General features: G+C 42.1%; 2 protein-coding genes across 8 annotated transcripts in view; one reads left to right on the top strand and one right to left on the bottom strand.

Annotated features, from left to right (window-relative positions):
• Positions 1 to 26,295, top strand: part of LOC105490453 (collagen type IV alpha 6 chain) — a 312,047-nt gene that overhangs the window by 77,141 nt on the left and 208,611 nt on the right. The gene's annotated exons all lie outside the window — the stretch shown is intronic.
• Positions 317 to 5,965, bottom strand: LOC139360898 (uncharacterized). The gene is made up of 2 exons (XM_071089288.1): positions 4,507 to 5,965; positions 317 to 1,140 (listed from the first exon to the last, which is right to left on the bottom strand). Exons 1-2 carry the CDS (start codon positions 5,453 to 5,455, stop codon positions 317 to 319), a joined length of 1,773 nt encoding a protein of 590 aa, XP_070945389.1. The 5' UTR covers positions 5,456 to 5,965.

Below are 26,295 nucleotides of genomic sequence, written 5' to 3' on the forward strand. Positions count from 1 at the left end.
AGTGCATTTTACAATAGTGGTATGGGCAACCTGCATTCTGGTGCCACCAATAATTCTTACAATTATATTCAGTCTGATCATATTCAAAACAAATCATGGGTATCCCCGGTTGGGCAATTTGGAAATTAGTGAAATTGAGGTAAATTGGAGTATTGCACCCGGAGGGGGGCAGTCTGCACTAGCTAGCAGTTTACCCGCTTGGGGGGTTTCCCCGGGGTGAGTTTTGTTCTCATAGAGCCAGAACCTCCAGACATAGGGATTAGACGGCGCAGCAGTTAGGAGAGTCAGATGTATAAGGCATAAAAGCATAGGCAAGCTAGACATGGTTACGGCTATGTGGGTGACGGCGCAGGGTTAGCTTTAAGGGATTGTTCTTAGCTTTGTCTACAGTCCATGTAACCGGTGCTCCAGACGGCTCGAGAAGGTCGGATGTTGGGTCCACTGGTTTGACGTGTGTGTAGTGGATCCACGAAGCGATGCCTTCTACTTTGAGAGCGGTGGGAGTAGTCAGGAGTACTTGCAGTGGTCCTTTCCACCTGGGTTGAAGAGTTTCTTGCCGGTGGCGCTTGACTAGGACCCAGTCTCCCGGCTGGAATGGATGAGGTGTCGGCGGAGGTCCTGCCTCGTACAGTTCTCGTAGTCTGGGCCAAATTTCCTGGTGAATTTTCTGTAAGGCTTTTAAGGAGAACAAGAGCTCAGAGACATTTTCAGTTTCAGGTTTGAGTAAGTCATCTTTTAGACTGGGGACCAGGGGTGGGGGTCTGCCATACATGATTTCATATGGTGTGAGGCCCAGTCTGTAAGGGGTATTTCGGGCCCGGAACAGAGCGTAGGGGAGAAGTACTACCCAATTAGCGCCAGTCTCCATGGTCAATTTAGTTAAAGTCTCCTTCAGAGTCCGATTCATCCTTTCTACCTGTCCTGAGCTTTGGGGCCTATAAGCACAATGTAATTTCCAATTTGCCCCAAGAATGGAAGCCAAATCCTGACTTACCTTAGCAACGAAGGCTGGTCCATTGTCTGACCCTATTTGGATGGGAAAGCCATACCTGGGGAGGATTTCTTCCAAAATTTTCTTTGCTACAACCTGAGCAGTTTCTCTCTTAGTTGGGAACGCTTCTGTCCATCCTGAAAAAGTATCTACAAAGACAAGTAAGTACTGATACCCATATTTTCCAGGCTTTATCTCAGTAAAGTCTATTTCCCAATAGATACCAGGCCTAGTTCCTCTACACCTAATTCCTGCGGTGGTCTGGGTTTGGGGGCAAGCGTTGTTTAGTTGGCAGGCTTTGCAATTTGTTGTGACATCGCTGGCCAGTTCAGCTATGCGCCTGATTCTAAACTTGGCGTGCCTGATTAAGTCCATCATTCGCCGGGCACCCAGGTGGGTTGTCCGGTGGATGTGTTCCAACACCTGCCGTCCTAATTTTTCTGGTAGGATGGTTTGGTCATTTATATCAGTCCACCACCCATTTTTAACCTGTTTTAGGGGAAGTGTGTTCATCCATTCGCGATCCTGTTCGGTATAGTCGGGAAAACATGGCAAATTTCGCGGGCCAGGATCGGGGAGCTGGAGCGCGAGGAGCTGACTGGGAGCTTTTGCTATGCTCCTTGCAGTTTGGTCGGCTAAGAAGTTGCCTCGAGCAATTGGCGTAGTTGGTTTCTGATGCCCAGGGCAATGTACGATAGCCAATTTCTTTGGTTTCCACAAAGCAGTTAATAGAGCTAGGATCTCTTGCTTGTTTTTTATTTCTTTGCCTTCGGCTGTTAATAGTCCCCTTTCTCTGTAGATGGCCCCATGTATGTGCGCAGTAGCAAAAGCATAGCGGCTATCCGTGTATACTGTTAGTTTTTTCTCTGCCCCTAGGGTGAGGGCCTGTGTGAGGGCTATCAGTTCGGCTCTTTGGGCCGATGTCCCTGGAGGCAAGGGTTCCGCCCAGATTACCTCAGTCTCTGACGTTACAGCCGCTCCTGCATACCACTGGCCTTGGTGGACGTAGCTGCTGCCATCAGTGAACCAGGTGAGTTCTGTGTCAGGAAGCGGACGATCTTGCAGGTCCTCCCGCACCCCATGCACCTGAGCCAGTATCTCAGTGCACTCATGGAACGGGGCGTCCAAGTCTGGATTTGGCAGCAGTGAAGCAGGGTTTAAAGAGGTTGGGGGCAGAAAAGTTATTCTGAGGGGGTTTAACAGCAGTCCTTGATAGTGGGTGAGCCGGGCGTTACTCATCCATCGGTCCGGCGGCTGCCGGAGGACGCCTTCAATGGCATGCGGGGTTATAACGCGCAACTCTTGCCCCATGATAAGTTTATCAGCGTCTCGGACCATTAGGGCGGTCGCCGCGATTATCCGCAGGCAGGGTGGCCAGCCAGCAGCCACTGAATCTAATTTTTTTGACAAATAGGCAACTGGCCTCTGCCAGGGGCCTAGGTACTGTGTTAATACGGCTTTTGCAACACCCTTACTTTCATCTATGTATAAGTGGAAGGGCTTGGAGACATCAGGGAGCCCCAGCGGGGGGGCTGATAACAAGGCAGTTTTGATTTGTTGAAAGGCCAGCTCAGCCTCTTCCGTCCAATTGAAGGGCTGCCGTTCCTTTGTTGCCTGGTATAGGGGCTTGGCTAACTCAGCAAATCCGGGTATCCATAACCTACAGAACCCTGCCGACCCCAGGAATTCTCTCACTTGCCGTGTCGACTGGGGTCTAGGGATGCGTAGGACTGTTTCCTTTCGGGCTTTGGTTAGCCAGCGTTGCCCCCCTTTTAATAGGTACCCCAGATAAGTTACCTCCGACTTGCAGATCTGAGCCTTTGTTGCTGAGGCTCGGTAGCCTAGCTCCCCCAGAGTCTTCAAGAGGTCCTCAGTCCCTTGAACACAAGTTTCCGGGGATCTGGCTGCTATTAAGAGATCATCAACATATTGCAAAAGAGTTATTTCAGGGTGTTGCCACCAGTACTCACCCAGATCTTCATGAAGGGCTTCATCGAACAGGGTTGGCGAGTTCTTGAACCCTTGTGGCAGCCTGGTCCATGTTAGCTGACCGTTGATGCCCCTCTCAGGATCCATCCATTGAAATGCAAAGAGTCCTTGACTTTTGGGAGCCAGAGGAAGGCTGAAGAAAGCATCTTTTAGATCAAGAACGGTATACCACTGTTTTTCGGGATGTAAAGCACTCAGAAGGGTGTATGGATTGGGCACAGTGGGATGTATGTCCATGACCCTTTTATTAACTTCTCTTAAATCCTGTACTGGCCTGTAGTCCGTACTGTTGGGTTTACGAACAGGTAACAGTGGAGTATTCCAGGATGAGTGGCAAGCCCGTAGGACTCCCTGGTCTAGGAGTCGGCGGATATGGGGCGTAATTCCTTCTCTTGCCTCCAGGGGCATAGGATATTGCTGAACCCGAACCGGGTCCGTCCCTGGCTTAACTTCCACAAATATGGCAGGTCGATGTTTAGCTAGCCCTAAGCCCCCAGTTTCTGCCCACGCTTCAGGGAAACGCTGGAGCCAAGAGTCAATTTCCTGATCGGGGGGCTTTTGCTCTTGATGGAATCTGTACTCATCTTCTAAGGTGACAGTCAGGATAGATATTGGCCTGTTTTGGGAATCAGTTATCTTGGGCCCTTCTGGCTCAAAGTGGATTTGGGCCCCCATTTTTGTCAGCAAGTCCCTCCCTAGTAGAGGGCAGGGGCTCTCTGGGATGACTAGGAAGGAATGGGAGACTTTTCCCGTTCCTAAGTCTACAGTCCTCTGGGTTGTCCAGGGGTATTTTTTGATGCCTGTGGCCCCATGCACCCAGGATGTTTTCTTAGACATTTTTCCAATTGGTTTGGTTAGGACTGAGCGTTCCGCCCCAGTATCGACCAAGAAGTGAACTGGGGACCCCTCCACTTGCAAAGTTACCCTGAGTTCGGGGAGGGGGTCCGAACCCCGTCTTCCCTAGTCAGAGTCCTGGGTAACGAGTACGGAGGTAGGGTTAGCTGGTCTCCGTTTCTTTGGGCAGTCTTTAATCCAGTGACCACGTTCCTTGCAATAAGCACACTGATCCTTTTCTAATCCTTGCCTAGAGCCTTGCTTTGTCTGCTTTCTGCTTTGGCCATTCCCTGCCTGGGGGAAAGCTGCTACTAAAACTTTGGTCATTTCTTTGGTTGCCTTGAACTGTTTTTCTTCTGGAGTATCCCTATTATTATAAACTCGCTGGGCCATCTGAAGGAGGTCCTGAATCTGCTTTCCCTCTAAACCTTCTAATTTCTGGAGTTTTCTTCTAATATCTGATGCTGCCTGGTTTACAAAGGACATTACTACCGCAGCCTGATTTTCCCGTGCTTCCGGGTCCATAGGGGTATACTGTCTGAAAGCTTCCATTAATCTCTCTAAATACACAGCGGGGCTTTCTGTCTTACCTTGTAACACAGAATATACTTTAGCCAAATTGGTGGGCTTGCGAGCTGCAGCCCGGAGACCCGCCATTAGAGTTTGGCGATAGATGAGCAGTCGTCCCCTACCTTCTGCCGTGTTGTAGTCCCATCTGGGCCGGGTCAAAGGAAAAGCCGCGTTAATGAGGTCAGGATTTGCAGTTGGCTGGCCGTCATCTCCTGGAACCAGCTTTCTGGCCTCAACTTGGATTCTTTCCCGCTCCTCCGTTGTGAACAGGATTCGGAGGAGCTGTTGACAGTCATCCCAGGTTGGCTGGTGAGTAAACATGACACTGTCTAACAACGAGGTTAGATCTTTGGGATTATCGGAGAACCGAGCATTTTGGGACTTCCAATTGTATAAATCACTAGTGGAAAAAGGCCAATACATGAGACGGGAGAGCCCAGTATCATCGAGCGATCCTATTTCTCTGAGAGGCAGGGCTACGGTGGAGTCAGGGAGTCGGGAAGCTTGGTCCCGCAGTACGCGGCCTCGCGTTGGGCCGGCCGGCCCCCCCGGGTTACTTTCGCTCTCGGCTGCTTCCGCTTCTCGGTTTCCCTCTACGGAAGCACCACCCTGGGGGACTGGGTCCTGCGGGATAAGGTGCGGATATGGTGGGGGAAGTGTGGGTTCTAACGTTAGGGGGTCCTGGCTGTCTGGCAGCACAGGGGCCGAGGGAGCAGAGGGAGTCCTTTGTCTTGTAGGTCGCATTACTAGGACCTTGCAAGGCTCAAGGATGAATGGAGTTATCCAGGGCGGTGGGTCTTCCACAAGATTTTGCCACACTAGAATATAAGGAATTTGATCAGGATGTCCTGACTGCCCTGGCAGGAAAATCTTAGTTTTTACCTTAGTAATAATAGAGAGACAGAAAGTTCCTTCGGAGGGCCACCCTATGCCGAAAGAGGGCCACTCCGAACGGCAGAAAGTAACTAGCTTTCCCTTCTTTAGTTCTACGCTTAAGTTACGCCCCCGAGCCTTCACATCCTTAAAATTGGTAACAAGGAGTGAGAGCGGCGTGCTCTGGTTGTTGCCCATCTTTGGACTGCTCCTACAAAGAGAAGGAGGGACGAAAATGAGTGTGAAGCAGAGGGGAGTATCCGACAGGTCCGGTCCTGGAAGGGGAAGAAAAGGTTTTATGTTTCGTTTTGGACTTACACTTAACACTTAACAATAACGGACAGACAGTGAGAAACGATGAGCCTTCGCGAGCGCGTGTCGGACTTCCGACCTGAGTCAGACGGGGCAACCAAGGATGGAGGCCCCCAGATGGGCACTGGGGGACGTCTCCCACCGGTCCCGAGTGGCTGTCTTTTAGCGCGTCCGCCAAGACCATGCCACTTATAAAACAGACCAATACAGATTACAGATTACGGATTTCGCGAAATTTCAGGGAGACAGACAGAGACAAAGACAGAGACAGTGACAAAGCCGGCTTACCTACAGATTAAGATCCATTGACTTGGGGGTCTGGTGGGCTTGGGGGAAATCCCAGACGAGCCCCCATTTGTTATGCCCAGACCGTTTATTCCCCGAAGAAGACCACCAGAGTCCAGAGTCAAAGCTAAGCAGCAAGGATCTTTATTACAGGTTCGAACCTGGAGCTCTCCTGCCCGTCTCGTTTCACGAGCGAGGGAGAGTTCCAGGTTCGAACCTGTAATAAAGATCCTTGCTGCTTAGCTTTGACTCTGGACTCTGGTGGTCTTCTTCGGGGAATAGACGGTCTGGGCATAACATTACCTGCTTTCAATACCACAGAGGTTTATCATGGGTCTTCTGTGTTTAAGCCACTGTGGGTACAAAAAAATGAGTAAGATGTAGTGCCTACCCTGCAGGGACTCAAGGTCTAGGAAATGGAGAAATGGCTTTCTTGCTTATTTCATTGCTTTCTTCCTTCCATCTATCTTTCAATATTTTATAAACATTACTCTATTTCAGACACAGCACTAGTTGTTGGGAATTTGAGGATAGCTGAGACAAAGCCTCTTATTTTGGGTCTAGTAAAAATACATATGACCATAAGCAAGTAAATTTACATTTGTTAATGCTGTAATAGTATTGCCTTGGGAGTGCAGTTGAGAGATTAATTTGGGAAGTGAAGAGGTAGGAAAGGTTACAGAAAGAAATTAGAGTTGAATTTGGAAGTTGAGTATGAACCCCCAGGTAGACAGGGGTCTCCCACACAGGGAACAGCATGTGCACATACACACTAAATACATACTATGTTTTATGTTTAGGGAATGTTAAGTCATTAGGTGTGGTGACATCATGGAATATGTGTGTGTTCTGGGGTAGGAGGAGTCTGGGTGGCTAGAAATAAGGCTCAAAATTAGGCTGGGATATTCCAGCACTATTCACCACAGCCAAGATATGGAATCAACCTAAGTGTCCATTAGCAGATGATTAGATGAAGAAAATGTGGTATATAATGGAATGCTATTCAACCATAAAAAAGTGGTATACAATGGAATACTACTCAACCATAAAAAAGAATGCAATAATGTCTTTTGCAGCAACATGAATGGAACCGGAGGCCATTATCCCGAGTGAAACAACTCAGAAAATCAAGTACATGTTCTCATCTATAAGCGAGAGCTGAAAAATGTGTACACATGAACCTAGAGTGTGGAATGATAGACATTGGAGACTCAGAAAGGTGGGAGGGGAGTGGGTGATGAAAAACTATTTAATGGATACAATGCACATTATTCATGTGATGAATACACTGAACTCCCAGACTTCACCACTCTGCAATATATCCATGTAACAAAACTGCACTTATACCCCTTAAATTTATACAAATAAAAATTTAAAATTAAAAAATAATTAAGCCAACAGTCACATTATACATGTCCTATGTAATGCATATCACAATAAGGAACTTAAGTTGATTTTTTCCCTTTCGTTAGACAATGGGGAGTTCTCAGTGATTTTCAGATCTATTACCCCATAGCAGGTGCTCAATAAAACTTTCCTGAATAGATTGTGGAAGGAGATAAAAGGTTCTTTTCAAGGTTATAGGCAAAGTGTTCTTTAATTTACTCTGAATTCTGCAGTCTTTATTAAGCTTGTTAAGAGGCTACTGTGGGCCAGTTACGGTGGCTCACACCTGTAATCCCAGCACTTTGGGAGGTTGAGGTGGGTGGATCACTTGAGGAAGGAGTTCAAGATCAGCCTGGCCAATGTGGCGAAACCCTGTCTCTACTAAGAATACAAAAAAAATTAGGGTGTGGGGGCACACACCTGCAATTCCAGCCACTCGGGAGGCTGAGGTATGAGAATCATTTAAACCCAGGAGGCAGAGGTTTGCAATGAGTCGAGATCGCACCATTGCACTCCAGCCTGGGTGACAGAGCAAGAAGCCCTCTGAAGAAAAGAATAAAAAGGTGGGGGGCTACTGTGATGAGAGAGGGAAATATGCCTAACTTAGTTAAGAGACTTCCCTATCAGAATGGCAAAATCAAAGCCTGTAAAGGCTCAGAACAAATTGATCTGAATAAAATGCAGGTTATTATGTCATCCAAACCCAGACAGAATGTCTGATATAAGTGAAGAATCTTTGAAATCCCCCTTTATAGGTAGCAGGCCTGTGAGTGTCTGGAAAGTGAAGGGATAAGTACATGCACATGGTTGTGTTATAAGCTTGCAGCTGTTAAGAAAAAGAACTGTGCTTAGGGGTCTGGACAACCAACTTCCAAGCCATGCTCTTCTACTTACTAGTGGTGTAATTTGGGGGCAAGTTATACCTGTGTTTGGGGGCTGAAAATACGCCCCTGCTACTTTTTATTTTTATAACCTGCTTTCCTATTTGAGGAAGATCTTGTATGAAACCACCAAGGCAAATGTGGTATTATATTCCTAAATTCCTACTAGATTCTTTGCAGGAATTTACTGACTCAACTTTTGAGAAAGCTCTGAAGAGGTCCACATATAGAGATTTATGAGCAATTGCAGAATGCCAATTGATTCATAGAATCGTGGAATTTCAAGGCTCAAAGGAAATGGAGAAAGAGTATCACTTTTACCTCACCAAACCTCCTCTATAATATTCCTACCAGATAATAATCTTGCTTTGTGCTTGTCCTCTTCCAGTAGAACACGCATCACCTCCAGCTACATACAGTCCACTCTTTCATGTGCTAGTGCAATTCTCCACAGCCACTCTGAGTTTTAGAAGTTCCATCCTTGTTTTGAGCTACTGTAATCTCACATTGCATAAATAGAAGTAAAAATAGCATGGTATCTAGACCAGGAGGCTTCATTGTCTTGAATTCTTCTGCACTGGAGGGTAGATCATACCTCAAGGTTTAAGGATGGCTCTGGGGCATGAGGTTTAGCACATGTGTAAAGCAACTGAATTGTGTTCAGAAGAGAGTGGCTTAGGACATGAGGGCACAGGTGAAGGAAGTGGGGCCGTTGAGACTGGAGAAGAGACTCCCGGACAGGTTAGCTGTATTTAAATATTTGAAGGGCTGTCGTGGGGAAAAGGGATTTACCATGTTCTACATTGCCACAGGACTAGAGCTAGGATCAATAGGTTGAAGTTCTAGGAAATAAATTTTAATTCAGTATAAGGAAAAGCTATCTAATAGTCTGAGTTCTCCAAAGGGGCAATAAATAGGCCACCTTGAGAGGGAAGGAGTACCCAGTATCTGCAGTTATTCCAACATAGGCTGAATGTTTTTTTAAAAATAGTGAGGCTAATATAGAGGACATTTTCGGATTGGGAGCCCAGCCGTCATGGCCCCTTGAGTGGATCCTGAGATGTTCCCAAGGAACCTTGATGTTCCATGGAATCACTTGAAAAGAAGTGGACTAGGCGACCTTTACAGCCCAGTTTATCCCTATGAGTACACATCAACATGCCTATGATCCAGTTTACATATCAATATGCCCATGATCATGTATTAACATTTTACCCATCTGTTCAAGTTCTACCTTCCTGTAACCTACTCCTCTTTTTAAAATGTTTTGTTAAACTTACTGTAAGAGGAAAGATCCAAGCAGTCTAATACATTGTATTCCTTTCAGCCTGGAGCCAAATGACCTGTGACCCCTCCCTACAGGCAGGCAAAAGAGTTATTAGAGTAATATGGATGGTATGTTATCTTACTTCCTATTCTCTCGAGTGCACGTGCTCTCTCTGTCTCTGTCTCTGTCTCTCTCTCTCTCTCTCTCTCTCTCTCTCTCACACACACACACACACACACACACACACACACACACACACACACACAAACTAGTTTGATGGAATTGAGATCTAGAGATGCCAAATGACTTGTCTAAGTTCATATAGTTACTTAATGTTAGATCTAGGAATGGAACCAGAACAATATATGTTACATTATTAATCGTGTGCCTTGAATTTCTGATGAGATTGTAAGCCCTTTTTCTCCTCTAATATATGCACTAAATACTTACAGAGTTAATTTACTTAGAAGTATGTGTTGGTGATAAATCTGTGGTTTCAAGATATAAAACAACATCTGATGGTATTTATGGCTCCTTTTATCTCAAATCAGTGAGGTTTCACTGGCCTCAGCGCTGCGGTGATCTTAATACATGTGACTTAAGATGACTATGGGCATGCCTGTTGCTCCCAGGCTCTCTCCTGTGAAAAGATTCTGGGTTGTTCTTTATGTATACTGTCCACGTTTTATGACTTGGAAGTTCCATCCAGCTTCCTTTAAAATCCCTTGGCTAAAATCCAATGCTGTCCCAGGGATGACTTAGTGCACTGGGCCTAGGAGAGAGGGCTTCCTCTCTTGGATGGCTGAGTAGTTCCTTTAATCTATTTACAGCAAGTGTTCATTGCTCTGAGGCTCTGGGATTCTTCAGGATGAAAGCCCTCTATAAATATTTGTTATTGTTATGATAACCAGTATGGCTTCTTCAGTGAGATAAATTTGTCTTCTGGCTTCTGCATTTCATAGCTTCCCTCCCTATCCTTTTATTTCTCTCTCCAGATAATTTTTGTGTTTGAGAAGCAATCTAGTTGCGCAGTTAATTAACCTGAGTGCAATGTGATAGGCACTAGTGACTTTTCAGGTTGTGACTGCTAAGGAATGAAGGCCTTAGAGCTGAGGGTTCATACCATAAATATATATTTTAATCAACCAGAGGGAAAAAAATCCTTGAAAACAGAATTAAAAATGATAGCAGAAGAATAATTAAATATTGCATGAAGGGGTCATGGGAACTGGTTTCCACAAAATTAAAAATGGTAAATCAATGTTTGCAATATCCTGTAGACTATCATCAAGATAGCTCTGACTTCCAGCCTCCTCTAAGATGACAGTCAGACTCTTTACTGGGAACACAGCCTTCCCTGATCTGCCCCACACTGATTTCCTAGACTTACTCTTCGCTCCCTAATGAATCATTCCCATTCCTCCTTGCTTATAAAATGACTCCACTTCTTAAAAGAAAATCCCCTGGTCCTTCAAAAGTTAAAGTGTTGGCCGGGCGCGATAGCTTATGCCTGTAATCCCAGCACTTTGGGAGGCCGAGGCAGGCGGATCACAATGTCAGGAGTTCGAGAGAAGCCTGGCCAACATAGTGAAACGCCGTCTCTACTAAAAATACAAAAAATAGCTGGGTGTTGTGGCAGATGCCTGAAATCCCAGCTACTCGGGAGGCTGAGGCAGGAGAATCACTTGAACCCAGGAGGCGGAGGTTGCAGTGAGCCAAGATTGTGCCATTGCACTCCAACCTGGGTGACAAGAGCAAGACTTCATCTCAAGAAAAAAAAGTTAAAGTGTCAACTCTTTCATGAAACTGCCCTGAGTATACTAATCCCAAAACATTCATCTCTCTACTCCTTCTTCTGAAATCCTGTTTTCCTGTCTGCATTCTCATGTGGCATGTCATAGTTTGGGGAAGTAAATTCTAGTAATCTTCTCATGTGAGTCATTCTTGTCTCCCAAATATTATCAGTTTATAAGCTCCTGAGAGACAGAACCCAATGCTTCCTTATATAACACGTCCTTGTATTCCCAACAGCACCATTTGCATAGTAGATACTGGATTAATTGGTTGGTCGATAACTTCATGTTTGAGGAGAGTCATAGTTGAACATAATGGAAAAGGAAGACTCATAGTTGGATATTGACATGAATGAAATTATGTGGGGACCTCAGCAATTTAAGTGAAGGAAAACTGGATAGATCTCTGGAGTTTGGGATTATTTAGCAGTTGGGTAAGAGGATTCGATGGTAGTACTGCACAGACCAAAACATCTGGTTGCCTCCAAATATGATCAACGCAGCTGTTGGTACACTTAGAATTACATCTCTTCCAAGGTTAATGACTTTTGTCCAGCTGTGTCCAGTCTTCTAGCAGCTACTCAGAATATAGCCATTCTGGATCACATCTGTTGACTCTACACAAGTAAGAAATGTACATGGAACTTCTTTATCTTTTTAACCGCAAATCTGTTATGTAGGCAGTATTACCCTGAAACTCATACTTCCTAAAGGCAAATTATGGCAGCCCCTATCCTTTAACTTTCCTGAACATATAAGCATTTAAAATGAATATCACACATTTGCTCACTCACACCTGCCCCCCACTGTCTTGAATTCTGCATTGATACATTGCTCCCACTTCAAGCCAAGAACTTGTTGTATTGAGTCCTGAAACACAAAGTGGGCACCTAGTAGGCACTTAATAAGTTTTGGCTGATTTAATTAAAGATCTGCTAAATAGAGTCTAAACACTAAACCACCTGTATTTAATTTTAAGAAGAAATGACCAGAGATAGACATAATCATGAATCTCCTGGTACAGGAAAGAGTATTACAGGAATAGTGTAGACAGTTATCCTTCATTACCTTGCAAGACAGGATAATAGGAAAAATACCTGCAATTGCAGCTTGCCTGAATTAGATAAGAAGGCAATATTAGCAGAATGGTTAAAAACAAGGACTTTGGTGTCAGACAGATCTGGATGAGAGTCCTAGCTCCGGTTACTGACTAGCTGTGTGGCTTTGGGTAATTTACTTATTATTTGGCCCTCAATTGTCTAATTTCTAAAATGAGGATAATGATATGGCCCACCACATGGGATTGGCTTGAGGATAAAATAAAATGATGGAGGAGACTTTCACATTTTTTACAAGGTGGAGAAGGAGCCAGTGGAGAATAAAAGGTTGATGACACAAGAAAGGGAGAGAATAACTGATTGGCAAGGACTTGGAGATAATATCTTTTGAACACTATGGACAGATCTGCTTTCAGAATGGTTTGGAATTCAGCTCTGTCTTGAACCATATTCAAACTACTTATCTCTAGTGCAGATCCAGTCCCTAGGACTCTGAAGCTCTTTCAGTGTACTCCCTCTCCCTCATGCCTGCTCCAGAAACACCACCCTCTAGAAAGGATCAGGACTCCTAGCTTTCCATTTCAGCCACCTTATTGTACTGATACCTTACTTTATGTTATGTTACCAGCTTATAGACAGAATTCAAAAGAACAGACTGCTGAAGAAAGCCTTCTGCTTTATTATGTCTGCAGTCTCTGAAGTTAAAAAAAAAAAAATCAGTTATATCATAACCAATAGAATGGGAAGAGGAAAGTTTTTAAAAGTCATTATCAGCCAGGCGTGGTGGCTTACACCTATAATCCCAGCACTTTGGGAGGCTGGTTTAGCCCCATATCTTCCTAGGCTGCTTCATAAGACTTTTCAGCCTTTGTTATGTAAATTCCAACTCTCAACGATAGATTCCTATATTGTTTGAACACCTCCCCTCCCATAAGGTTAAGTTAGATAAAGACTTTCAAGCAAGATCACCTAGGTTTCAATCCTTGACCTGACATCTACTAGCTATCAATCTTAGGTGTTTTTTAGCTTCTCTTCGGCTCAGTTTCCTCCTCTGAAAAATGGGGTTATTAGAAGTATCTACCTCGTCAGGTTGTGATGAAAATTAAATAACTTCACTATGTAAAGCGTTTGAAAAGTGCTTATCACATAATCAATATTACTATCTGCCTGCTAATTATCTGCTGATTTTGTTATTCCCTCTATTTTGTATTTGTTATTTCCTCAATTTATAACTTTCTTCCCTAAGAGTTTTGCATGGCTGACTCTTTATCATCAGGCAGGTGTCCATTCAAATGTCATCCCCTCAGGGAGGCATTCCCTGTCCACCCAGTCTAAAGTAGGTCCCTCCCTGCCAGGCTCTGTCATATCACCCTGTGATTGCCTTAATTGTTCATGTCCACCATCTGTAATTATCTAGTTTTTTATTTATGTATTATTTGAGTACTCTCACCGGAACATAAGCTCCATGAGGCCAGGGACCTTGTCTACCTTGTTCACCACTGTACCAAATAGCATGTGGCAATGTTCAGTTGAAATGTATTGAATGAATAAACAAACACTGTGATTCCATTTTCTGAACCAAAGCCAGTGCACCTTGTCTGTCAAAGAACCTTTATTTGTGTGCTTCTAGGTGTAGAAACTATTGGACAGTATATTTTGGATCATAAAAACAGAAATTTCTCGAACATTTTTGATAGTTTAGGTGGAGACAGCACTGAGAATGTCATTAGAACTGGCTTGGAAAACCCATTCATGTGATCTCTGTAATGCCAGTGTCTCCTTCAGTGGTCCTTGCAAAATGGGTACCTGATAGTGTTAGTCACTCCCTCCTCTTGTCCCTTGGGTCTCCCCGAATGGATCTTGACATCTCAAGGGGTATGACTTTGTAATTTTTATTTTGATGTCTCTAGAGCACTTAGTACAGTGATTTTTACACAGTGGGTGCTCAATAATTGTGCACCCTGTGAATGAACCTTCTGTTTTTCTTTAACATCACAACTTCATATATCGATGAGGTGTGGAAAGAAAAGAGACAGCTTATGTAGGGTTGTCAAGAGTTATGACTTATATTTGAGGGTTTGAAAGGCAAATACACTAAAAACAGCCAATCACCTAATAAGAGATTGTCTAACCCAGGCCCTAGATACTTCTCAAAGAGACCATTGTTTGGTGATTTCAAGGTGGGTTCCCTGTCATACTTTCAGGTTGCCATAGAGATGGCATGTTTTTCTTCCTAAATGATATTTGCTTGTAATCTCAGAAGTCTGTTCAGGAAATTAGCACAGGTTATTTGGGAGTGAGAAAGGAGTGACTACGGCAGCTTCCAGCCTTGCTACCTGGTAAAGACCTAGTTTGATAAATGAAGTGTAAAAAAAAAAAAAGGAATTTAAACTGCATCCCAAGGAAAAGACTAGAGTTGTGAAGCCTTTCTTTTCCCCTAATGTGAATGAGGAGGTGATATACAAGGAAAGGAGAAAGAGTTACAAGTCACAGGGTTCAAAATTCAGGGCTATATTATGCCTGTAATAGTTGTTGCCACAGAAAATGGGACTTGTGAAAAGAAAAAGTTATCATCAGTGTCATCTAATAAAGCACTTATAGAAATGTACTGAGCACCATGGAAACATTTTATGGTGTCTGGTAGTTATAATTTATCTTAGTACATGCTTCTTGAGGGAAGAGACCACATCTTAACATTCCCTTTGCATCTGACGCAGCACCTTAACCTGTCTCATCTGCAAGGTCTCTTTCCTTTTCCTACTCCCTTGTATTAATATTTCTAAATTACTCTTCTCATAACATCACTTATTTATTTGTTTATTTATCTATCTATTTATTTATTTTTGAGATAGAGTCTAACTCTGTCACTCAGGCTGGAGTGCAGTGGCACAATCTCGCAATCTCAGCTCACTGCAACCCCTGCCTCCTGGGTTCAGGCGATTCTTGTGCCTCAGCCTCCCAAATAGCTGGGATTACAGGCACATGCCACCATGCCCTGCTAATTTTTGTATTTTTAGTAGAGACAGGATTTCACCATGTTGGTCAGGCTGGTCTCGAACTTCCGACTTCAAGTGATCCACCTGCCTCGGCCTCCCAAAGTGCTGGGATTACAGGCATGAGCCACAGTACCCGGCCAGCATCACTTTCTATCAGAACATTTAATGGTGCCTCCTTGTCAATTGAATAAAATCAAACCCTTAAGCCTAACACTAAAACCCTTTCAAGGTCTATCTTTCTAGTTTACTTTCCCCCTACTTCCATAATATACTCTTAATCTCAGACATCCTGGAGTACTTATCTTGCATTTCCTGTATATGCCCTGTGCTCTTTTGGTTTGATCTTTCCCACCACCGCCTCCTCCACTGAATGTTTGCTTATGCTGTTCCTTCCCTCTGGAATGCCTCTCCCTCACCTTATAATCTCTAGCTAATGAAATTCTTCCCATCCTTTAAAGCTCATTTAAATGCTACCTCAGTAGGAAGTGATCTTTTGGTGTTGTGAATTCCTTTAGCCTTTTCTCCTAATCTTCTTTTCATCCTCCTGAGGCTTAACACAAAGCCTCCCATACAGGTATTCAAATATTTGAAAAAATTTTAAACGAACTGTAGGTTGAGTCACATATATGCCTCCCAGAGGCAGAAATGATAGCCATCTTGCAAGGCTAGCTAAGAGGTATTCTGTATACTGAAGCTTGTTTTCTCATTGTCTTCCATGATAAAAAGAGAAGATGAATTTCCGGATTGTTTGGGCAGCAATAATCAGGGAAAGAGAAGGAAATTTACATGAGTACAACTGAGGATTTTCTGAGGAGACCTGGCTTGTCATTGCTCCTAGGAGTAGAACCCAGGCCTTAGGGGGAAAGATATGAAGACCTAGAAACACTGAGGACAGTGGACTTGTCTAGCCTTTTTTTCTTCTTATCACTACTACCCTGTATAGCTCAGCCATGCTGGCATTGCCTTCACCATCACCTCATCAACCAGCGTCCTGTCATTCTGTTGCCAAGGAAACTATATGGTGGGATTCCACTGATGGGGGATTAATACAAGGAAATAAAACAAAAATACATTCCCTTAGTTAAGACATCCCCACAAAGAAGCCCAAAGTTCTATCAAGTCTCTTAAAATGACAGGCAAAATTGCCTGCTACCTTGTCCAGAAGCAGCATGGTATACATAGCTCAATGCTAATGACAGAGGGCTGTAAGCATGTAATCCCCTTAGGACCATGGCATGATGGCCTAAAGCACCTACCATAAGTGTAATTCTCATGCTTTATCTTAAAAATTCAGACTTATTTTGTAGTCTTCTCTGAAGTGTAATTGTGTTTGCTAAGATATTTAAAATAATGTTTTAATATGAAGTTGATGTTCCATAGATGTGTATAGGTTCATGCTGTAGCTTTAAAGGACTACCTGGGACACCTCTGCATATTCCAGTATTAGTCTCAGCCCTGATGTGGTGAGGATTAAATGAGATAATATTTAGCATGCAACCCAGTGCTAGAAACATAGTAAGTGCTCCATATGGGACTTGCTTGTGGATAATTTCTCTCAGAATAGTTTCTTTGTCCATTAAATGAGATTACAGTGATATCTTCATCAAAGGTTTGTCACTAGGAATCTGTGAAATATGCGTGCAAAGTACACTGACTCCTTGCTGCCTGGCAATGTAAAAGCCCACTTTTGAGGGGAGCACTTTGCTATTCACATTCCACAGAGTAAAATGTTGAGTTGTATTCACATTCAACACAGCTTTAGTGTTCATTTCTTACGCATCAGGCATGTCCTTCTCTTTTTATGTGGAGATAGAGGAAATAAAATGCAACAGCAGGTAAGCAAGACTTGGGTGCACATGCACTTCACAACAGCCGCAGAAATACTTCTCTGAATGCCTGCATTCACCTGACTCCAAAGGAAAGGCCGCAGGCAGAGTATCCTGACCAAAATTCCTGTGTCCCAAAGACCTTGCCACATTGATCGGGGAAAAAGGTTTTGTATTAAGATGGCAATTACCCAGACGATTTGCAAAGGGTATTTTACCTGCCAGTATGTTCCCTGGCAGAAATGATCTCTGATTACAAGCCTCATGCATTGAATATATAGATATCTTGTTTCACTATCTTGCCTCTGTGTGGGGTGTATGTATATGCGTGCATGTTGAAGTGTGTGTTTAATTTATGTTTCTTGCTGCTTGAAGAGATACAGCTTTGATGTTTTTTCTTTGCCCATAAAATCACTATTCATCCCCAGTTGAAAACAACTTTTTTTATTGTTCTTGTTTTTGTCTCCTTTCTGTGCCTCTACAAGCAAAGCTTCCTGTTGAATCTTGAAATATCTGACTTTAAAATCAAGGTACAGTCTTGTGAGGGTATTTCCATGTGCAATCTGTCACAGAAGCCATGCAGCCAAGTGCCTTAGTAGATTACAATCAGAGGGTTGTATTCACTCCAGGTGTGGCTGTGCTACCCTTCTAACATACACATAGATATACACAGGCATACACACACACACACACACACACACACACACACACACACAGAGAGAGAGAGTTATCTCCTTTTAAAATGTTGTTTATTTTTATGTTTAAAAGCTAAATTTTATAAATTAAAAATTAAATTATACCCATTGCTACAGTAATTTATTTTCAAATCAGAAAATACAGACAAGTATAAAGAAGAAACAAATAGCATTCCATCCCCCCGCCCCAAGAAATAGCCACTGTTAGCATTTATAGAAGTGACTTATATTTTTTTAGGACACAAATTCATTTAATTTCACCTTAGTAATGAAAAGGAAACTGTCAATAGGGCACAATTCTTTGGACAATGACAGTAATGTGACTTGAAATGAAGCAAAGTCCAGGCGCTAGGATGTGCACCTGAGAGATGATTGGGATCCCTGAGGCTAAGCTTGGCTGCAGCAGAATTCATTGTGGAGAGAACAGAGAATTAAATGCCAGAACAGAAGCTATTACAAAGGGATTGACTGTCCTTGCCCAGGCTCTATAGCTTAAGCAAAACTTTCCCTGCTCCTTGCTGGCTGAAACCCCGAGTTCTGGCTCTTGAGAAGGAAAGGGTTGGATTTTGACAGTCAATTATACGTAATCACCATCCCCCATTGTCCCCAAACCAGAAATGGAGTCAGTACTAAGTACCAAGGTCCTTTGGACCTCATTTATTTTTCGGAACCACTCTTTCAAAAAAAAATCAATTACAGATGCTTTTTGGGAGATTGGGATATATGGCAAAGAGACATGAAACTCAGCATTCTGCAAGATTTAGTTGTTACTTATGGGAAGATGAATGATTTAAATCTCTCTTGAACCTGAAGCTCCTTAAATATCCACTTATATTGTCACCACCCATGAGCATGTCAGGGCAATATATGTATATATAGATTTATCTAGATGCCTGAATTGAATTTATTTTTTCATTCTTTCCACCAATTCCTACAACTCTGGTTCTCAAACTGTAGCCTTAGAAGCACCTGTAGAGCTTAGAGATGGAAGGGGGTGCCACTTTCAGAGTTTCTGACTTTAGTAGGTCTAGGATGAGAACCTGAGAATGTGCATTTCCTACAAGTTTCTAGGTGATGATGATAATGCTGGTTTGAGAAACAGATTTTGAGAATTACTGCCCTACAAAAATGTATAGGCATGATTTCATCTCAAAATATTTAGAGAAAAGATGAAACTGTGAATTTTCCAAAATATTATTCCTGATTTAGGCTAATTTTGGTAGAAAATTATTGAATTTAGCCACCACTACTCCATTACCCCATATATACCGCAGATTGTATTTTTCAATTTATGATAGCATTTTTGTTTTAGAGTTCCTTTTTATCTATCCTTCTGCCCTCTGATCAACAGAATTTCTCCCATCTTTGTCTTTCTGAAAAAGTATAATTTCCCAACACCATCAATGGTATCTGGGCAGTCTTTTTTGGAGATTTCTGGCTCTGCCAATTATTAGCTTTAGATCCATCAGCAAGTTAGCTAACATTTCTGAACCCCAGTGTCCACATCTGTAAAAAGGACAAAACCAAAACAAACAGAAAAACATGTGGCTCACCTAGGGAGTGTGTGCATTAGACAAGATAAATAGTGTATAAAATGCCTAGCATAGAGGAAAATAAATGTTAAGCCCCCATATCCCTTCTATTATCTGTATTTATGTTGCAGGGATTGTTAGCACTATTTCTGGTGTTGATTCCTCTATAATAGAATACAACATCTATCTAATGGAGCCAAGGCAACATCTCATGGAGATCTCAGCAAATCAAGATTTCCCTATGGTTCTAAGACATATTTTGGGTCAGGGACAAGTGGGAACAGGAATAATTACAGCAAGCATTTATTGGTGCCTGCTACTATGATTGCTGAGAATGATCTCATCTAATCCTAATGACAGCTCTATAAGGGAAGTATTATTATTATCGTTATTTTATAGATGAGGAAATGAAGGCTCAGAAAAGTTAGGTAACTTGCCTGAGGTCCCACAGATGCTAATAAATGCACAGCCAAGATCTAAACCAAGGGCCATCTTTTCTCCAAAGTCTGAGCCCCCTAATTATTGCACAACACTGCCTCTCCAGTATCATAAGCTGTCTCTGTCTAGAAGGGACCTTAGACATCACAGAGTAATCCTTTCATAGTAGAGATAAAAGAACTGAGGCCTGGTGGTGGAGTGAAATACCTCAGCTCACTGATGGCAAAGCCAAGAGCTAAACTTGGGTTGACTGCAACCTCTGAATTTTTTTTTTTTTTTTTTTTTTTTTTTTTTTTTTGAGACGGAGTCTCACGCTGTTGCCCAGGCTGAAGTGCAGTGGCGCGATCTTGGCTCACTGCAAGCTCCGCCTCCCGGGTTCCCGCCATTCTCCTGCCTCAGCCTCCTGAGTAGCTGGGACTACAGGCGCCCGCCACCGCGCCCGGCTAATTTTTTGTATTTTTAGTAGAGACGGGGTTTCACTGTGGTCTCGATCTCCTGACCTTGTGATCCGCCCACCTCGGCCTCCCAAAGTGCTGGGATTACAGGCTTGAGCCACCGCGCCCGGCAACCTCTGAATTTTTTACAGCAATATAGTTTTGCTTTGGTACAAATGAAAAGTTTTCACTGCCCAGTTCAAGCATCCGACAAACAAACAATGACTCTGCTGAATTAGAGGGAAAATTTAACAATCAGCTCTCTGTGGGAGGAAGGGAAGGCCCTGATTTGTAGCTTTTGTCAATTTCCATGGTATAAATACTCCCACCAAGGCTGATTTCAACTTATCCATGTCATGGCACTGGATGCTGAGTTGGGAGGAGACGCACACAATCCACTGCCTCAAGCTGGTGTGAGTTGACTCTATCATACCACCGCATCTGTCCTCATAAAGAATGACAACCAAACCCTGAGTATTGTTCCAAGCTAAGATTCTGATGGTGAAGAAAAAGATGAGTGTTTCTTATATGCCAGGATTCTGAAATTCAATAGAATTGGTATCCTCGCCAACTCTTCTTTTAGAGTTTAGGACTGTTCTATTACTGGGATTGAGCCCTTGCCAAGGTCCTCTTGTGACTTATTTATAGAACTTTTTCCCCCCAAAGGATATATGACTATATTGTGTCATTCTCTATCTTTAGAAATGCTAATCCCTTGTCTCAATTGATATCTTTGAAATTGAGGATAAATTAAAGTACTCCGAAGAAGATGTTTGTTTTTATTTTTTTTTAATTTGAACAACCAAAAAAAAACAGTTTTAAAGCTTATAAAAGTGACCCAAAGAACACCTATTTATTTTAGGAAATTTAGAAAACCCATGCAAACAAAAGAAAATAGGTTTTAAAAAAATCCGTTATTCCAAAATCCAGAGGTAAACATGGCTAACATATTGGTGTACGTATTTCTAATGTTTTTTCTCTTCCTATAGGCAGATACAATTTTTTTCCGAAAAATATAGCCCTACTATAAAGGAAATCCATTTGCAAAATGAAAAGCTATCACAGATTATTATCTTCCCTGTACAGGTCCTGCCATTCTATTCATATTCACGGAAATGGTATGTTAGCTATATTTATGCTGATGCTCTTCACGCATTTGAAGATAATACTGCTAATGGGGATTGTTATCTGTGAGTACAGATGGGACTAAAAAGACCAGGGTGACAGTCTCAGCCTTTTCCACTCCATAGACCACTGTACACACAAAGACTGTTTTTGAGTTACAATTGCAGCTGTGCGGATATGGTGACTGATTGGGACTCTGCCTCTGAGAGCTGAGGTCATCCTGGAGCTCAGAAAACAACCCCCTCCTGCACTCCCTTATTGCTGTAGCCAGCCTGGCCTGCCTGCTGCTTGTTTCCTGCTGCCTGCAGCTCAACCCCATTGTTTGAAGTGGGGCTTCAGAGCTGCTTTAATGGGTTTTCTTCGGCCCTCCCTGCTTGGGGTTGCCTCACTTCAGTTCACCATACAACAGTCTGATCTGGTATCCTGGGGCCATCCATCCTTCACACATGTCCAGCCCAGTGGGGTGCTGTTAGACATGGAATTTGTTCATTCCCTCTCCTCAGTCTTGATTTTTGTGAAACAATACCCTAGAAAAATTTACCAGTCATAATAACAATGCTAGATGACTGACTCTGGGAAACTAATGTTTCTTTCTGAAGTAGATGCTCATTATTAAGTTGGGGAATAGTGGCCAATAAGACTTACCAGAAGGTAAGGTAAAGTAACTGACCCCTCTGGAATCTTTGCTTTTGGCTGTGAGTCTCGAATGTGGATTTGACAGATCCTTTTCTGACATGTTCCTGAGTTCAGTTCCCTTCTTGAAGGCCAACATTGAAAGACAGATAATCACCAAATGTTTGGGAAATGCAGCTCTTAATTAGGAGTTGCTTAAACGTGTGGTAAATTGTATATACAGCAGGTCCTATTCAATGCCATTTCATTAAAATGTTAATGAGGAAAAAAATTGATTCTCCCCAGGGCCACTGTCTATGTGGAAGGTGCACATCCTCCTCGTGTCTGCGTGGGTTCTTTGGGTACTGCGCTTTCCTCCCACTTCCCACAGCTATACACATGAGGTGTCTAAGTCGTCCTAGTGTAAGTGGGTGGTGTGTGAGTGCTCCCTGCGAAGGGATGGCATCTTGTCCAGGATGGTTCTCACCTTGCATGCCCCCTGTGCTGCCAGGATGGGCTTCAGCAACCAACAACCCTGAGCTAGAATTAGCGGGTTGGAAAATAACTAAATGAAGGAGTACAAATTATTGGAAAATAAAAATTGGTAAACTATATGATAACCATACAAATATAACAATAAATGACACTACAGGAAAGCACTCAACAAGCTGCCACATTTGTGATTCTTCTGGAACTGCTGGGTGGCAGGAGGTGCTCCTTATGATTTCACTTTGCAAACATTTATATCTTGACCTGATCCACCATTACTACGACCGCTGTCACTCACCGGTTCACCAAAAATTGGGCAAATAATTCTCTTTCTTGTTCTTATTAACTTTTCTTAAATTTATGTATAGCTCACACTTATTTAAATGTTTAATATTAGAAGTGTTTTGGATCTTTATTTAGAAGTTTGGTGGCTTTGACCAGATGTATGCTGTAGGAACTTAACTTTTGTTACTCTTGTTTATATCAATTAGCCTAGAGTAAAATTGGCTTCATTATACATCATTTCACTTACAGTCACACTTTCCAAGAACCTATTGATGATGTTAAGTGAGGACTGACTTACATACCACTGTATAAATGGGTGATATTTCATGGGTTTATGCTGATATTTTTGGTATAGTACATTATTTATTGGTAGGCTGTCGGGCTCTCTCCAAAGAGAAGAAACCTTTTTGGTGGGAAAACAGTGTAACAAAAGAGAGCCTAGGCCTCTGGACAGTTTGTGAAAGACAGTAATTTTTTTCATTTCAGAGGAGTTAAGAGTACTAGTTTAGTGACTTTAAGAAAATCATTTCACCTGTCCTGTCTCAGTTTCCTTCTTAGTAAAAGGGAAATAATAATATATTCTCTATGGTGATGTTGTAAAGATCAAATGAAACAGAGCAGCACATGAAGCGCTTCACACACGCTGCCTGGCACATAATAAATTCTCTGTTCATTAAATGATGGCTATATTCTCCAAGGGGAAGGCAGTATCCACATGGCTCCAGTGGGCAAGGTAGTGTTCCCCATGCAGGAGAGCCAGCTGACCTTCCAGTTAAATGTTGGTGCCACGGTGTGTGGGGGTGCGGGGGTGTTTCTGGTTTCCCCTATTGTGTTGCTTCAAATCCTGGTGAATCACATTTAGACTTGTGTTTCTCAACTTTGGATGCACATTGCAATTGTGTGGGGAGCTTTAAAAAGTGTGGATGCCTGAGTCCCACCTTCAGACAATCTGATTTAATTTATCTGTGGTGGGACCTGGGCAAAGGAATTTTCAAAGCTCCCCCAAGTGATTCTAATGTGCAGCCAGAGTTGAGAATCACTTGATTTTAGGCAAATGCTCCACATCTGTGACAAAGATGATGAAAATTAACATCATGCTATTGGAGGCAGCGTGCCACTACAGCCTTGATCATGGATTCCTCCCAAATCTCTTGACCCAGGGCAATAATCACCAACCCACAAAATTTACATTAGCCCCACCTGTATTTATCAAATGTCACTGTCAGCCATACTGTACCACACTCCATTAAATGCACGTCATTTGCATAAGGGGCAGGGATAAAAAGCTCACACCTGGTTTTGTAAGGTTAAGAAAATGTACAGTAGTCTAAGAGTTAATCTCATTAATGCTGATCTCCTATGCTTGGGTTGTTAGCTATTGCTCAGCTTTTATTAATTTAAGCTTGAACATGTATCTGCCTTGTCCACAATTCCAGATGGTGCTATAACTCATGCCCTTCCGTCAGTTCCACAAGATGACTACATGTGTTTTATTTAGATAAACTGAAATTATTTCAGCTTTCAACTGCTTTGGTAATTTTGTTTTATTTACGGATGATGAGTGGTAAGATCCACTCTTCATTTTTACATACTAAAAGTCATCTGAAAACAGATTTGTTTGGTTAATGAAGTCTTACGGGATGGGAAAGATTGAGGAGGGAACGTAGTACTTGAAGTTTTAGTTAGTATGGATTAAAAACAAGTAGAGCAACTTTTGTTTACTTGGAGGACTCAAAACCAGGTAAATAAAACCCTACCTTAAGAGTCAGTAGTTAGGAACAGGTATTTACTCCTTATGTCTATGATGTTTACTAGCTTAATTTAGGTTTAGTTTAGCTTAGTTTAGACACTTAATCCATGCTGGAGAGACTATTAGTAACATAGGAACATTCGTCCCCCACCCATGGTTAGTATCTATCTGGGTAACAGGTCAGATGAAGTTAATTTCTATATAAAATGCAGTTAATTTCTATATAAAATGGAAATATAAATCATATCCACTCAAATATTTGAATTTACATCTGGATTCTTTCCTGTAAATGTCTTGTTGCTCTTGATGGAGGAAAATGGATTTATGCAGCAACTCTCTGAACCCCAAAAAGCCTAGTGGCAAATAAATGTGTCAAATTGAAATCAAAGAATCTTGAATCAGAAACAAATGATTGTTGATCATAGAATATTGTTTTAATTTAAAGCATTTTTTCTCATAATCACTCATTGGAAATGAATTGTTGATGATATAGCTTTTAATATATGACTTAAATTGCTCAAAAAAATTAAAAGTATCTTTTTGAAACATCAGGGGGAAAAAAAGCCCTCTGGAAGGACCTTAGTGTTGAGTCTCAGCAAAATTCAAGTTTTATCTTAAGCACATATCTTTTATGTTCCAAAATCTTTCCGAAAACTCTGAGATTCTGCCAAGTTGGATGAAGAAAGCAGAAACGGAGGATAGTTGGTTTTTGCTTTGTTTTTAAAGCTGTTCCCTCCTTCTTGTTTATTCTTGGTGGCCAGGAGACAGATCCTGGGTTGCTTTGTTCTTTGGCTAGGATCACTACCTTACCATATGAAGGGTTTTTTAAAGCTTTAGTTTGCTTCCTTGAAGTGAAAGGCAGATGCAACTTCTGCCTTTAAGTACATTCTCAGTGGAAACTAATGTTTGGGGTGTTTTGAGGGGCTGATTTTAGACATGGAGTCCTGTCCTGGAACTTTCAATGCAGATCTGAGCCTGTGAGAAACATTACTTTTTGAAATGGAGTTGATTTTATTCTTGGGGTTGACAAAATAGAAACAGTACTTACTAACTACAACCAGTAAAGTGGATTTTTACAAGCAGAACATTCATAAAAAAAAAATTATGCAATTGTATTTTATCCCTACCATTTGATAATAGTTAAGATTGTCTAATCAATTTCACGATTGTTACATTTCCAGGGTGCTTGATTGGGTTACCTTTGGTTAAAGGTTAGAAGTGCTAAATGGCACGCAACTTAACTCTCCCCAGCGCTCACCCCTCCTTTCTTCACTGCCTTTTTTTTTTTTTTTTTTTTTTTTTTGGCTTTTTGCCTTTGCAGCCAAAAATAGCTGGCAAATTATGATCATTTTCAACCTAATTTGGAATGAAAGGGAAAAACCAAAATTTTATTGCAATCTTTTTTATTGCTTCAGTTACTCTGAACATTTATTATTTACTGTTATCCTTTATATGGATAATGACTGCTTTGTTTGCCATTTCAACCAATAGTTAATTCATCAGCAAAATCAAATCTCGAACTTCACATCTCTTCCAATCCACAAATCCTGTTCATCTCTAATTTCCAAACTTACATGCCTCTATGACTAGGGATATTTATTCTTGTTTAGTAATGTTTATTTTTTTATGCTTTTCCTTGAAAAAAAGGACCATTTTATAAGCAGTAACGTTTCTTCTGTAATTAGACATTCCATCCAACCAAAAATAGACCTTGAGAATCTCAATCATTTTTTTACTGCCCTATATCATTGTCTATACATCTCAGATCTTGCCACAGTTCCGTCCCCCTGATTTAGATGGCATGAAGACAGAAGTCATATTTTAGTGACTTACACATACCAAGTGTTTGTTGAATTGAATTGAGTCACTTATGG

This window comes from Macaca nemestrina, chromosome X (assembly GCF_043159975.1).
Source record: "Macaca nemestrina isolate mMacNem1 chromosome X, mMacNem.hap1, whole genome shotgun sequence".
NCBI classification, from domain to species: domain Eukaryota; kingdom Metazoa; phylum Chordata; class Mammalia; order Primates; family Cercopithecidae; genus Macaca; species Macaca nemestrina.